The following is a 15,991-nucleotide window of genomic DNA, read 5'->3' as shown; positions in this document are numbered from 1 at the left end:
AGATAAATCCACCCCAGAAAGGCAGGTTCACTCCTGGAAAAGTTATCATGGGGAAAAGGTGTCTCCAATGAAGCTTTATTACCATAAGCCATATTTTTCAAAATCCAGTGACCACAGGGACAGAAAGTGAGGTGAAATCGTCTGAACAGGGGCACAAACAGCAAAACAAACACCACAGGGGTGTTAACCCTTTTCTATGCTATCCAAAGCTAATGTGTGTGTGCGTGCATGTGTATGTACGTATAAATGTATGTGTGTGTGGCTGGACTTACACTTAAAAATTTATATGTTCTACTTACACACAAATTCAACTTAAGAACAAACCTACAGGACCTATCTCCTTTGTAACTTGGGAACTGCCTGTATAGACTAAAGTCCAAATATAGAAATATACATATGAAGATATACAGCCTCATCACACCAGAGCATGGGTCCACTTTAAATCCGTTTGCTGCCTCCTGCAGAATTCTGGGGTTTGTAATTTAGGGAGTCCCAGGACCTGCCTGGTTAAGCAGTTCAAAGGCCCTTCCCCCAAACTACAAGCCCCAGAATTTTGCAGGAGGCAGAAACTGGATTTAAAGTGTATCCATGCTCTAGTGTGATGAGGTCCTCAGGGCCCTTACACACAGCCATATAACCTAGAATATCAAGGCAGAAAATCCCATAATATCTGCTTTGAACTGGGATATATGGCAGTGTGGAGTCAGGGCCCTTCCAGACAGGCTCTATATCCCTGGATCTGATCCCAGGTTTTCTGTTTATTCCAGATTATCTGGCAGTGTGAACCCATATAATCCAGTTTAAAGCAGAAAACCTGGAATCAGATCCTGGGATATGGGGCCTGTCTGGAAGGGCCCTTAGATATCCCAGTTCAAAGCATATATTGTGGGATTTTCGGCCTTGATATTCTGGGTTACATGCCTGTGTGGAAGGGCCCTGAGTTCACACTGCCATATATTCCAGTTCAAAACATAAAATGTGGGATTTTATTCAGCTGCATGGAAGGGGCCTTAGGGCCCTTCCACACAGCCATATAACCCAGAATATCAAGGCAGAAAATCCCACAATATATGCTTTGAACTGGATTATCTAAGGCCCCTTCCAGACAGGCCCCATATCCCAGGATCTGATTCCAGGTTTTCTGCTTTAAACTGGATTATATGGGCTCACAGTGCCAGATAATCTGGAATAAACAGAAAACCTGGGATCAGATTCAGGGATATAGAGCCTATCTGGAAGGACCCTGACCCCACACTGCGATATATCCCAGTTCAAAGCAGAAAATGTGGGATTTTATTCAGTTGTGTGGAAGGGGCCTTAGATAGATATCTTTATATGTATGTTTGTATATAACACAACACCTAACTGGCTTGATGGATATGGACCAAACTTGATACACAGACCCTTAATGATCCAATTTATGATACTGGTAAGTTATCTGGGGGGATGGCCAGATAGAGGATGATGGTTGTGGTCCACACACATCTAGAACGCCCTGTCAATTGATCTGTAGCAAACTTGACACATAGACCCTTAAGAGCCCTCCCACACAGCCATAGAGCCCTGAAAATCGGGGCAGAAAATCCCACAATACAGTGTTCCCTCACTTATTACTGGGGTTAGGTTCCAGGACCACCCGCAGGAAGTGAAAATCCACGAAGTAGGGACACTATATTTATTTTAATATTTATACATTATTTTAGTAATTATATACGATTTTAAGTGTCTATCAACCAATCGTGTGTTGATAAATCGCCTCCCTCCCCTCCCGTTGCCACTTAGGCTCCTTTTTTCTCCCTTTGGCTTCTCCCTCCTCCCTTCCTTAGGCTGTAAATTGTAATTTTTTATGATTTATAATAGTCTTTTAGAGTTTATTGAAAAACCGTGAAACAGCGAATCTGCGAAAAGTGAACCGCGAAGTAGTGAGGGAACACTGTATCGGCTTTGAACTGGATTATCTGAGTCTACACTGCCAAATATCCCAGTTCAAAGCAGAAAATGTGGGACTTTATTCAGCTGTGTGGAAGGGGCCTGGGTTATCTGAGTCCACACTGACATATATTCCACTTGAAAACAGATACAGTAGAGTCTCACTTATCCAAGCCTCGCTTATCCAAGCTTCTGGATTATCCAACGCATTTTTGTAGTCAATGTTTTCAATACATCGTGATATTTTGGTGCTAAATTAGTAAATACAATAATTACTACATAGCATTACTGCATATTTGTCAGGACCCAGGCTGCAAAGGCACCAATAACCAAACACAGAGGCCAGAATCTATCTAATATCTTTATTGAAGGAATATATAAAGTTAATAAAAGCAAGTATATGAAATAGTCCAAAAGCAGACCTTTCAGGAAAGGTCTAAATTAGTCCAAAAAAGCGATGTCCAATATGAAATATTAAGGTTCAAAGTTGTAATCCAATAACCGAAACACTCACTTTGCCAGGCAAAGTGAGGGGAGATGACAAGGTCCTTTAGTCCATAAACTTGAGCAAGGCTAGGAAATAACTTGATACTTGAAACAAGGCTTAAAACGTGGAACAAGGTAACAAGGAACAAGAACAAGGTCCGTGGAAAAACTTGGTAAAATCCGTGATACAAGGCAATGTTTAGTCCTGGGAAACAAGCAAGGTCCGTAGGTAAACAAAGGCAGAAACAGGAGCGAAGGCTGGAAAGCAGGGCAAGGCTTGAGCAGGAGCGAGGCTTGAAACGGAGCGCGCTGTCCAGACACAACTCGCTCCGGAGGTTGACGAATTGACTCCGCGAAGTTACTTCGCGGGTAAATCACCTATATAGAGTCTAACTTTCCCGCCGAAGCAGTTCTCTGGGAACCAGAAACGAAAGCTAATCTTTGAGACCAGATGTTTGACTCCTTAAGGATTCTCACGAAAAAACAGACTTAATTGGCTGAATTCTTGGCTGCTATCCTCGCACTCCTGCGCGAAGCAGCTTCCAAACCTCTCTGTTGTTTACAAAACTCATGGCGGGAGAACACAGGGGAAGTGGGCTCCGGATTTGTTTGACATACTTCTGGGTCACAACTCTCTTGCAGGTGCAAGGTTCCCAGATCTGCCTGGGAAAGATCTGGCTGGGAAGATTCCAGTTCAGACTGGGAAGGTAAAAAACCCAAGTTTTCTTCATCATCAGGCATTACAGTGTCATAAGCAGGACTACAAGGCCCATGAGTCATCACACTATCCCCCTCCTCAGGGCCCCTCCCAAACTGGGACTCTCTCCCCGAAGCGCGAGGCCGCGGTTTGGTGGGATAGGTCTGATGAAAGCGACGGGTTAGATCAGGAGCGTGAACTGTGGAGGCGTCTTCCCAAGAGCGCTCCTCAGGGCCAAAACCCACCCAGTCAATGAGATATTGCAGGCGGCGGCGGTGAAAGCGAGAATCTAAAATGTCCTCAACCTCGAACTCCTCCTCCCCATTCATCAAAACAGGAGGGGGAGCCGGTTGGTCTGTATCAGGACGCACACCATCCGCCGGAAGGAGCAGGGAACGGTGAAACACTGGGTGGATGCGCATTGAACGCGGAAGTTGGAGTTTGAAAGTCACGGGGTTTAATTGCGCCACCACTGGATAAGGGCCAATGAAACGGGCATCTAACTTCCGGCAAGGGCGGTGGGAGGGCAGAAAGCGAGTGGACAGGAAAACCCGATCTCCTACCTTGATTTCGGGGCCCGGCTGGCGATGTTTGTCAGCGTGGCGTTTATAGTCCTCCTTGGCTTGGTCCAGTTGCTGGAGCAAAAGTTGTTGTACCGCTGTGAGTTCCTGCAGCCAATCCTCTGCTGCGGGAACTTCTGAAGTTTCAATGACAGGGGGAAAGAAACGTGGGTGGAAGCCGTAGTTTGCAAAGAACGGCGTTTCTTTTGTAGAAGCTTGAACTCCATTGTTATAAGCAAACTCTGACAGTGGTAACAGAGAAGCCCAATTGTCCTGTTGGTAGTTTACATAACAGCGAAGATACTGCTCCAAGGTGGCATTGGTGCGCTCCGTTTGCCCATCTGTTTGAGGATGATGAGCTGAAGATAAGCGAGAGTCTATGCCCAATAGTTTTTGTAGTGCCTTCCAAAAACGAGAGGTGAATTGAGATCCACGGTCTGAGACTAAACTCTTGGGCAATCCATGTAGTCTGAAAACATGTTGAAGGAATAGATCTGCAGTCTCTTTGGCCGTGGGGAGACCTTCACAGGGTATGAAATGGGCTAACTTTGTGAAAAGGTCCACCACCACTAGGATCGTGGTGAATCCACAGGAAGGTGGTAGGTCAGTGATGAAATCCGCAGAAATTATTTCCCATGGGCGAGATGGGGTAGGAAGGGGATGTAGAAGCCCTGAGGGTTTCTCCCTTCTTATCTTGGAGCGCTGGCATACTGGGCAGGTGTTGACATATTTTTCCACATCTTTGCGGATCTTGGGCCACCAAAAATCCCTTAGGATCAGATGCATGGTTTTAAATAGTCCGAAATGCCCTGCTGGTTTGCAGTCATGACACAGACGAAGCGCTTTTTCCCTGCCCGGTCCGGGTGGGATATAAACATGATTTCTATAGCAAAGCAGTCCATCTTTAAGCGAAAAGGGAAAATGCAGACCTTGACGAAGTTGGTCCTGCGCCCAGGCATCTGCTTGCTGACTAGCCCTGATTTCTTGAGCACAGATGGGTCCTGGAGTAGAGGAAGTTGAACCAATGGGAGTGGATTTGGTGTTCCCCACTGTGAGCGTGGCAAAGTTCTCGGGTTGTAGTAGTTGGGATTCAAAGGTCTCCTTGCGTCCTGCAGCGTATTCCGGTTTACGTGACAGGGCGTCTGCTTGCTTGGTTTGGGCTGGGGTCACATAATGGATCTGGAAGTTGAAACGTTCAAAGAATAAAGCCCAACGTTGCTGCCTCTGATTTAGTTTGCGGGCAGTTCTTAGATGTTCTAGATTTCGATGATCAGTGTGGACTTCAATGGGAAATTTGGCCCCTTCTAGCCAATGTCTCCAAGTTTCAAAGGCTGCCTTTATGGCCAGTAGTTCCTTTTCCCAAATGGTGTAATTTCTCTCTGGTGTGGTTAGTTGACGGGAGTAAAAGGCACAGGGATGAAGGTGGTCTCCCACCGGTTGTAAGAGTACAGCCCCAATTGCCACATCCGAGGCGTCCGCTTGCACAACAAAAGGGGTTCCAGGATCTGGGTGCTGTAGAATTGGCTGGGACGTGAATAATTTCTTTAGTTGCTGGAACCCTTTCTCTGCTTGATCAGTCCAGCGGAAGGGCTGTTTTCCACGGATGCAGCTAGTGATTGGGTCAGACCAGCGGGCAAAATCTGGAATGAACTTGCGGTAATAGTTCGCGAACCCCAAGAAACGCTGCACCTCTTTCTTGTTAGTTGGCGCCCGCCATTCCAATACTGCTGAAACCTTGGCTGGATCCATGGAGAGCCCTAGAGGCGAGATACGGTAACCAAGGAAATCTACCTCTTGTAGATCGAAAGCGCATTTTTCCAACTTGGCATAAAGTCCATGATCTCGCAAACGTTGTAACACCATTTTGACGTGGTTCTCATGTTCTGATTGTGATCTAGAAAACACCAAAAAATCGTCCAGGTAGATTATCAAGAACCGATCTAGATAGTCCTGAAAAATATCATTGACAAAATGCTGGAACGTTGCGGGGGCTCCGCATAATCCATAATTCATAACTCGGGACTCGAATAATCCGAATTTAGTCTGAAAGGCAGTCTTCCACTCGTCCCCTTCTCTGATGCGAACTAGATTATAAGCCCCTCGAAGATCCAGCTTGGTGTAGACCTTGGCTCCTCGAAGTCGGTCCAGTAGATCCGAGATTAAGGGCAGGGGATAACTGTTCCGCTTGGTGATATTGTTCAATGCTCTGTAGTCCACCACCAAGCGTAATTCCCCTGACTTCTTCTTCACAAACATCACTGGGGAGGCGGCTGGGGATTGAGAGGGTCTGATGAATCCCTTGCGAAGGTTTGTCTCTATGAATTCCCTGAGAGCTTCTTGCTCCGGTTCAGTCAGGGAGTATAGGTGCCCTCGCGGGATCGGGGCCCCCTCCACCAAGTCAATGGCACAGTCATAAGGTCTATGTGGGGGTAATTTCTCGGCTTCTTTTTCATTGAATACATCCCAATACTCGGAGTACTTCTTGGGCAGGGTGATGATGGGCTCGGTCTCTGTGGCATGGCAGACCTTGGCTACGAGGCAATGGTTTTGGCAGTACTTTGAAGCAAACTGCAGTTCTCTGTTGGACCAGGAGATGCTTGGGTCGTGGAGAGTCAGCCACGGGATTCCCAAAATCACAGGGAAATGGGGAACCTCGGTAACAAAGAAAGAAATCTCTTCCATATGTTCCCTTATCCACATCCTGGTGGGTTCTGACCACTGGCTTACGGGCCCCGTCTTGAGGGGGCGGCCGTCTATGGCTTGCACCACACGGGCATTCTTGAAGTCATGATATTGTAATCCCAGAGAGTCGGCATACTCTCTGTCAATGAAGTTGTTGGTGGCTCCGGAGTCTATCATGGCGTGGATCATGACGGGTCCCCTTTTTGCTGACCATAAGGTGACCACTAGAAGGAACAGGACCCCGGTTGGCGGCTCTTGAATGGGTTTTCTGACCGGGTTGGCGAGCCTCTCTACGCCCGGTCGTTGGCTTCCCCCGCCGGCTGTGTGCCAGCCGCCTCAGACGCCTTCGTCTCCGTGGAGGACGCCGCCGCAAGACGGGCGGCGGGCTTCCCTTTGGCTGGACACTCTCTGGCGAAGTGGCCCCCATTTCCGCAATACCAGCAGAGATTTAAGCATTGGCGACGGGCCTTCTCGGCGGCATCTAACCTGGGTCGCACGTTGCCCAACTGCATCGGCACCTCCTCGCTCCCTCTGGGGTATGGGGTTGGTGGTGGGGGTCTCCACACTGGACGCGGCTGGACGCTGGCGGGAGCGGGGGGTTTTGCCCCAGCTCTACCGCTCTGACCACGTACCCATTGTTTCCTGTTGGCAATCAAGACTTCAGCCCGTAAACATTGGTCAATGAGTGCTTCGAGGGACTGGGGAGGGTCCACCTTGGAGATTTCTTCCAGCATTTCAATGTTGAGACCCTCCCGAAATTGTCCCCTGAGGGCTACATCGTTCCAGCCGGTGCTGTGGGCCAGCACTCGGAACTCAGCTATGTACTGAGACATGGGTCTGTCTCCTTGAAAGAGGCGCCGGAGTTTATGGCCGGCTGCCTCCAAATTGTCCTCGATTCCCCAGGTCTCCTTAAGGTGATCCAAGAAGCGTTGCGCTGTTCTTAGGTGGGAAGAGGCTTGATCGAATAGGGCCGTCACCCAGCTGGCCGCTGGTCCGTCTAGAAGGCTGTAAACCCACGCCACCTTGATGTCTTCTTGGGGAAACTCGGCGGCACGGGCCTCTAGGTAAGCCTGGCACTGGCGGCGGAAAACTTGGACCTTGGAAGCTTCTCCAGAAAACTTAGTTGGCAACGCCATGGCCGGGAGGCGGACTCCGCGCTCCCTCAATCCTTTTATTTCTCCATCCTGCGCGTTGAGTCTGTCACGGATGCGATCCACTTCATCTTTGCTGATGGTGTAGCTGAGCGGCTGCCCAGCCGGCGCGGCTCCGGTCGACATTCTGGCCTTGGTTAATTGGTGCTTATGGGTGGCGGAGTCAAACCGTCAGGACCCAGGCTGCAAAGGCACCAATAACCAAACACAGAGGCCAGAATCTATCTAATATCTTTATTGAAGGAATATATAAAGTTAATAAAAGCAAGTATATGAAATAGTCCAAAAGCAGACCTTTCAGGAAAGGTCTAAATTAGTCCAAAAAAGCGATGTCCAATATGAAATATTAAGGTTCAAAGTTGTAATCCAATAACCGAAACACTCACTTTGCCAGGCAAAGTGAGGGGAGATGACAAGGTCCTTTAGTCCATAAACTTGAGCAAGGCTAGGAAATAACTTGATACTTGAAACAAGGCTTAAAACGTGGAACAAGGTAACAAGGAACAAGAACAAGGTCCGTGGAAAAACTTGGTAAAATCCGTGATACAAGGCAATGTTTAGTCCTGGGAAACAAGCAAGGTCCGTAGGTAAACAAAGGCAGAAACAGGAGCGAAGGCTGGAAAGCAGGGCAAGGCTTGAGCAGGAGCGAGGCTTGAAACGGAGCGCGCTGTCCAGACACAACTCGCTCCGGAGGTTGACGAATTGACTCCGCGAAGTTACTTCGCGGGTAAATCACCTATATAGAGTCTAACTTTCCCGCCGAAGCAGTTCTCTGGGAACCAGAAACGAAAGCTAATCTTTGAGACCAGATGTTTGACTCCTTAAGGATTCTCACGAAAAAACAGACTTAATTGGCTGAATTCTTGGCTGCTATCCTCGCACTCCTGCGCGAAGCAGCTTCCAAACCTCTCTGTTGTTTACAAAACTCATGGCGGGAGAACACAGGGGAAGTGGGCTCCGGATTTGTTTGACATACTTCTGGGTCACAACTCTCTTGCAGGTGCAAGGTTCCCAGATCTGCCTGGGAAAGATCTGGCTGGGAAGATTCCAGTTCAGACTGGGAAGGTAAAAAACCCAAGTTTTCTTCATCATCAGGCATTACAGTGTCATAAGCAGGACTACAAGGCCCATGAGTCATCACAATATTGAACTACTTTTTCTGTCAAATTTGTTGTATAACATGATGTTTTGGTGCTTAATTTGTAAAATCATAACCTAATTTGATGTTTAATAGGCTTTTCCTTAATCTCTCCTTATTATCCAACATATTTGCTTATCCAACATTCTGCCCGTTTATGTTGGATAAGTGAGACTCCACTGTAATGTGGGATTTTATACAGATGTGGAAGGGGCCTTAGGTATTGTCAGGGTAGAGGGGCTGAGGGAGGAGGATGGGAGTTGTAGTTCCTCCACATTCAGCCCAGGCCGTGACTCACTCGCTCTCTCAGCCGCCCCCCTGGGCCATTGGGATGAGGGATGCTCAAGCTGCGCAGTGAAGGAAGTTTGTGCTGGGACGTCAACGCGAGATGACTTCGTGAGCCAGAGAGAGAGACGCCTCCCCGCAGCCCGCTTCCCCTTCTGTCTTCCTTCCCTTCCCGGGAGGCACTCACTTTTTGTGGGGTTGGTGCGGCGGGTGCTTCTCCTTCCTGCCGGGCGCCGCCGGGTGCTTGGCGCGCCGCCTCCGGGCCTGCAGGGCCAGCACTGTGCCACAAGGGAGGGAGAGAGAGAGAGAGGAGAGGCAGAGGATGAGTGAGGGCTGCTCCCGCGCCGCTTCCTCACGCTTCTTTCCCCCTCCCCGGCCCACCCGCCTCCCTCTCTCCCTCCTGGGCCCCGCTTCGGGGCGGCAGGCTACCTTTCCGAGAGCTCATCCCTCCTCGTGTCCCGCTCTCTTGCTCCTCGCCGACTCCGTGAGGGAACGCCGGGCGCCCACCGAAGAGCAGGAGGAGCGGCAGCCGCCCCGTTAGCCAGTGTGCATGCGCCGTTCATCCCAATCCAGGCGCGAGGCGGTGCCGAAGCAGGAAAGGGGGGGGGGGGGGTCGCTAGGCAACCAGGAGACGGCTGGGCCAAGATGGCGGCGGACCTCCTCTGAGGGAATCCCGACTTTGGCCGAACTGGGTTGCTGTGTGGTTTTCGGGCTGCGTAGCCATACGGTCTGAAAGACTCACGGTAACCCAGGCCCCTTCCACACAGCTGAATAAAATCCCACATTATCTGCCTTGAACAGAAATACAGTAGTCTCACTTATCCAACATAAACGGGCCGGCAGAATGTTGGATAAGCGAATATGTTGGATAATAAGGAGGGATTAAGGAAAAGCCTATTACACATCAAATTAGGTTATGATTTTACAAATTAAGCACCAAAACATCATGTTATACAACAAATTTGACAGAAAAAGTAGTTCAATATGTAGTAATGCTATGTAGTAATTACTGTATTTACGAATTTAGCACCAAAATATCACGATGTATTGAAAACATTGACTACAAAAATGCGTTGGATAATCCAGAACGTTGGATAAGTGAGTGTTGGATAAGTGAGACTCTACTGTATATGGCAGTGTGCACTCAGATAACCCAGTTCAAGGCAGAATTTGTGGGATTTTCTGCCTTGATGTTCTGAGTTATATGGCTGCGTGGAAGGGCCCGTAGATTCATGTGGTGCAATTCGAGCTGTATTACATGGATCTACACTGACCATATAATGCAGTTCAGAATTTGTCACATAATAATAATAATAACCATCCTACTGGGATCTGCACGCATCATCCAAAAATACATCACACAATAATATGTTCGACTTGTGATTTTGTGATACGAAACCCAGCATATCTATCTTGTTTGCTGTGTCATACAATAAAATAATTTTATTGATGTCGCCATACCAGGTGACAGTCGCATTGACGAAAAACAACAGGAAAAACTCAGCCGCTATCAGGACCTCAAGATCAAACTTCAAAGACTGACAGAAACCAGGGCAGGTGGTCCCGGTGGTGATGGGCACATTGGGTGCCTTGCCAAAAGATCTCAGCCGGCATTTGGAAACAATAGACATTGACAAAATTACGATCTGCCAACTGCAAAAGGCCACCCTATTGGGATCTGCGCGCATCATCCGAAAATACATTACACAGTCCTAGACACTTGGGAAGTGTTCGACTTGTGATTTTGTGATACAAAATCCAGCATATCTATCTTGTTTGCTGTGTCATAAAATAATAATAATAATAATAATAATAATATATTATATTATATATATAATTATATATTATATAACATAATTATATAATAATAATAATAAACTTTATATCCCGCCACCATCTCCCAGAGGGACTCAGGGTGGCTTACAGAACACTCAAGGTGCGACATACAAAATACAAGTGCAAAACAAAACAGAGAATAAACCAGGGGTCCTCAAGCTTTTAAGCAGAGGGATGGTCCACAATCCTTCAGACTGTTGAGGGGTCAAATTATCATTTGCAAAAAGATACCAACAAATACCTATGCACACTGCACAAGTCTTATCTGTAGTGCAAAAAAAAAAAAAAACCCAACAACAACAATGAAAGAACAATACAAAATTTAAAAATTAAAACAATTTTAACCAACATAAACCTATGAGAACAATACAATGAAAGAACAATACAAAATTTAAACAATTTTAACCAACATAAACCTATGAGGATTTCAATAGGAAGTGTGGACCTGCTTCTGACCAATGAGATAGTCAAGTTAATTAGGACTGTTGTTGTGTGCCTTCAAGACATTTCAAACTTTGGGTGAACCTAAATCTAAAACTGAGGGCGGGGGCCAGGTAAATGATCTTGGAAGGCCACATCCGGCTCATGGGCCTTAGTGTGGGGACACCTGAAATAAACAGTCAAACACAACATCATAAATTCACAGTACCCCCTGGTAAAAACAATAAAACATCAATTTCTGTAGATAAAACAGCAGCATTCAAATCTCAGAATTATAAAGTGCAATTAAAGAATCTAAAGGTCCTCATATACGAGGGTTATCCAGAAAGTAGATTACGTTTTGGAATTAAAAATGAACAAAGTATAGGAGAAAACATTTACCATATGCAGTTGAAAGCCACACCCAAATACCACTTCTCAACATAGTCGCCATTCAAATTTAGGCACTTATAGCGATGAATGAGCTTTGCAACTCCTCCCTCACTCAATTCTGCCGCTTGCGTCCTCAACCAGCCCGTCACCCCTGCTCGCAGCTACGCATCATCGCCAAAACACTGTGTTGAGGACGCAAGCGGCAGAGTTTTGTGGGGAAGGAGTTGCCAAGCTCATTAATTGCTATGATACATGCCTAAATTTGAATGGCGACTATGTTGAGAAGTGGTATTTGGGTGTGGCTTTCAACTGCATATGGTAAATGTTTTCTCCTATACTTTGTTCATTTTCAATTCCAAAACGTAATCTACTTTCTGGATAACCCTCGTATGATCGAAGGCTTGTCGGAAAAGCCAGGTCTTTCTTTAACTGTGTGCGGAAGGTTTGGAGGGTAGGGGCCACCAGCAAGAAGGCCCTCTCTCTCGTCCCCACCAACTGCACTTGAGACGGAGGTGGGACCGAGAGGAGGGCCTCCCCGGTAGATCTTAAAGCCCGTGCCAGTTCATAGAAAGAGATGCAGTCTCAAAGAAAGGTTGGACCCAACATGTATAGGGTTTTATAGGTAATAACCTGCACTTTGAATTGGGTCTGGAAACTCATTGGCAGACAGTGAGCTGCTTTAATAGGGGCATTGTGTGCTCCCTATAACCAGCTCCAGTTAGTAATCTGGCTGCTGACCTTTGCACTAACTGCAGTTTCCGAGCTGTCTTCAAAGGCAGCTCCATGTAGAGTGCATTGCAATAGTCCATTCAAGATGTAACTAAGGCATGGACCACCATAGCCAAGTCAGGGCCCTTCCACACAGCCATATAACCCAAAATATCAAGGTAGATAATCCAGAATATCTGCTTTGAACTGTATTATCTGAGTCCACGCTGCCATATAATACAGTTCAATGTGGATTTTATACTGCATCTTATCAGCAGATTATCAAAACCGGTAATCTGGATTTTATATGGCAGTGTAAGGGGGACCTTAGGCTGGATCTACACTGCCATATAATCCAGATTATAGAATCAGATAATCCACATAATCTGCTTTGAACCGGATTACATGAGTCTACATTGCCATATAATCCAGTTCAAAGTAGATAATTTGGATTATATGAGTCTATGTCTTCAGCCCTGCAGTAAAAGCACAATCAAAGCACCTCCCAACAGATTGCCATCCAGCCTTTGTAATAGTAATAGGAACAAACCCCAGGGGCCATCCACTGCATATATCTACTGTTCAGAGCCTGGCTACACTTGCCAAAGCCAAAAACCAATCGATTACAGCTAGGCATACCTTACATACCTCACTTCACAAAGCCTAAGATTATCAAAATTCTTTTAACAAAGTATTTTTGAACTCATCCAAACTCTGATTCCCCTCCTTGACCTCTATCTAGCTGGAGAGTTTTAGCAGCACTGGCACTGGGGTGATGATAAAGAAAGGCTGAAAAACAACACTTTCAGTGGCAGGTTTCAGGAGCAAATTGGTTACAAAGAGTGCAATAAAGCTTGAACTGGGAAAGAATGGGATTCACTTGCCTGCTGTTTATTGTAAGATCTTCTGACCGGATGGCACAGAAACTATCTCAAATATATCTGTAACTAACTGATAAGTTGTGTACCTGTGTATGCCGAACACATGAATATCGTGAGTAAATCAAATATGTTATTTTTTTTACAAAATCTACTTATTTTGTCTCGTCAGTGCATAATAGAAAACAAGTTGTTTTATGGGAAGTTAAAGATTTTCCCCTGACATTAAGTCTAATCATGTCTGACTTTTGGGGTTGGTGCCCATCTCCATTTCTAAACTGAAGGCGTTGTCCATAGATGCCTCCAAGATCACGTGGCCAGCATGACTGCATGGAGTGCCATTACCTTCCCCCTGGAGCAGTACCTATTGATCTACTCACATTTGCATGTTTTTGAACTGCTAGGTTGACAGAAGCTGGGGCTAACAGCAGATGCTCACCCCACTCCCTGGATTTAAACTGCCAACCTTTCAGTCAGCATTTTGAATGAAATCTCCAAGTGGTCCCTAGAAGTTTCAACATGTTTTGGTCTACTTAGCCAAGGTTTATCTGACCTGATTGTTCCATTCCACATGAGCATTCTGTTAGTTGGGATAAAAATTAACGAATATTTGTTGAAGTGCCTTTTTCTTTTTCTTTCTGTTTTTGGTGGTGGACAAATTTTCTCCATTCTTTCCATCTTATTTCTGCCTCTGGTGCCACATTTTCTGGTAAAGAAGTCATGTCAGAAACACATCCACTTTGCTAGTGAAGCTTTACCAGTAGATGCCTCAACCCTCCTAAACACATCTAATAGTTCAATTGGGAAAATCTTTTTTTCTGTCTTTCTTAAAGTGGCTTCAAGGATATCATGTATACTGTTAATTACTGTGTCCTAGATCTTTCCTCTTTTAAAGTTATTCTAATTCAAAAAAGCTATCGCTTTTTATAAGTTATTAACCTCATTCTTGGATTATAGTGCATTTTCTGGATCTCCAAAGTCTAAAAAGCAAAGGCATAACTCTCAGAAGAAGTAACTCAGAACTGTCCATTACATTTAAAAATCATAGATTCATCCTTGAGTTTTATGTGATTTGAAGACTTCAGACCAACAGTATAAATGTAAAGCATTGTAATGGGTCAGATTGCTTTTTTAATATATTAAATAATGAGACAGTTTAGTTTGAATAAACATGCATCTATTACATGTTAAAAGTAAACTAATTACCAATCTGTTGAGAGGCTTTCAGATAACAAAGCAGTGTTTAACCTTCACAAAAATTACACTATCAAGGGTTCCTAAGGAAAAACAGGTTAAATAGGTTTCACATCTATACATAGTGCCAGCCATTTTTTTCTTATTTATAACTCATTCACTGTCACTTTGAGATCTCTATTACAACATATATATGACTCAAAACATATATAATTTGTGACCTTCGGTTTCCCATCTGTAAAACTTCCTGGCGTACAGAGCTAAAGAGAGGATACATGGTAATTTATTCACCATCGCCAACACATTGTGAAGCTTATTTAATGTTTATCTTATGCTTTCAACACAGCTCAATTTGATGTTTTCAGTGACTGGAAAATACGTTTTCTATTAAAACTTCAGTCATATGTATTTCAGTAGTTCCACGGCATAACCCAGCTTTGTTGACTTGGGGTCCAGTTCAAAAGGTCTTATTATGTGTGGTTCGTGTACCTTCTTTTCTGAAGGCTGTTTTTGAAAGTTTGTAGGACCTTCTGATCAGAAGCAGCTTCCAACACAGTATAAAGACCTGCTGCAAAGAACAAAGAAATAAACCCTATGCATCGACACAAGCTCTTGTGCAAACCTAAAGGGGCTCTTTGGATCATGGCCACAAGATTTATTCAGTGACTACCAGACAAGAAGTACAAAGAAGAGTTTCTTGAACGAAGCAGAATTCTCATTAGCATGCCAGTCCAACTCTTCTCTCTTCCACAGACTCCCTTTCCTTCATTTCCCATGCTTATTTTACATAGGAGTAGAGAAGAGTGTCTATATACGCACAAAGAGTTTGCTCCCCACCCCCATTTTGCGGCTAGACACATGCCTGCATTTATTTTATGTTAATCTAATTTGAAAAAATTCCATGACAAATTTGATGAAAGGTTTCATCTAATAAAACAACACTATGTGCATATGTATATATGTTGAATGAGAATGAAAAAGGAAATTAATTACATCATTGTGCATACATGATTTTAACTGTCTCAAAAAAGTCAACACTTACAGTAACTTTTGTCATTCCAGAAAGTTAAAATAAATGCATTAAGCATGATAGTAATTTAATATCATTAAGAGGCCATCGAGGTAAAATAATGCAAAATATAATATATTGCAATACCTTGCAATACAGCTACACAGCCTTTGACTATGTGGATCATAATAAATTGTGGCAAGTTCTTAGTGGTATGGGGATATCAAGTCACCTTGTCTGTCTCCTGAGGAATCTGTATAACGACCAAGTAGCAACAGTAAGAGCAGACCACGGACAACAGACTGATTCAAGATTGGGAAAGGAGTACGGCAGGGTTGTATCCTCACACCCTACCTGTTCAACTTGTATGCAGAACACATCATATGACATACAGGACTTGATAAATCCAAGGCTGGAGTTAACATTGCTGGAATAAACTAACAATCTTTGATATATGATGATGATACCACTCTGATGGCTGAAAGTGAGGAGGAGCTGAGGAGCCTTATAACCAAGGAGAAAGAAGAAAGTGCAAAAGCTGGGTTGCAGTTAAACATTAAGAAAACCAAGATTATGGCAACCATTCTGACTGATAATTGACAAATAGAGGATGAAAACGTGGAGG

The 15,991-nt window shown here is 45.0% G+C and overlaps 1 protein-coding gene across 2 annotated transcripts in view; it reads right to left on the bottom strand.

Moving 5' to 3' along the window:
• Nucleotides 1-9,509, bottom strand: part of srpk2 (SRSF protein kinase 2) — a 141,396-nt gene extending 131,887 nt beyond the window's left edge. Inside the window, exons 1-2 of one of the 2 annotated variants that reach the window (XM_062983504.1) lie at nt 9,358-9,509; nt 9,116-9,206 (exon numbers count right to left, since the gene is read on the bottom strand). In XM_062983504.1, the coding sequence (XP_062839574.1) occupies nt 9,116-9,206; nt 9,358-9,373 (107 nt within the window). In that variant the 5' untranslated portion in view covers nt 9,374-9,509. The remainder of the gene's footprint in view (nt 1-9,115; nt 9,207-9,357) is intronic. The other variant, XM_062983506.1, reaches the window with a different exon arrangement.
• Between the last annotated feature and the right edge of the window lie 6,482 nt (nt 9,510-15,991).

Source organism: Anolis carolinensis, chromosome 5 (assembly GCF_035594765.1).
Source record: "Anolis carolinensis isolate JA03-04 chromosome 5, rAnoCar3.1.pri, whole genome shotgun sequence".
In the NCBI taxonomy this organism is placed as follows: Eukaryota; Metazoa; Chordata; class Lepidosauria; order Squamata; family Dactyloidae; genus Anolis; species Anolis carolinensis.
The sequence above is the reverse complement of the archived record's forward strand: the minus strand, read 5'-3'. Positions and strand labels throughout refer to the sequence as shown.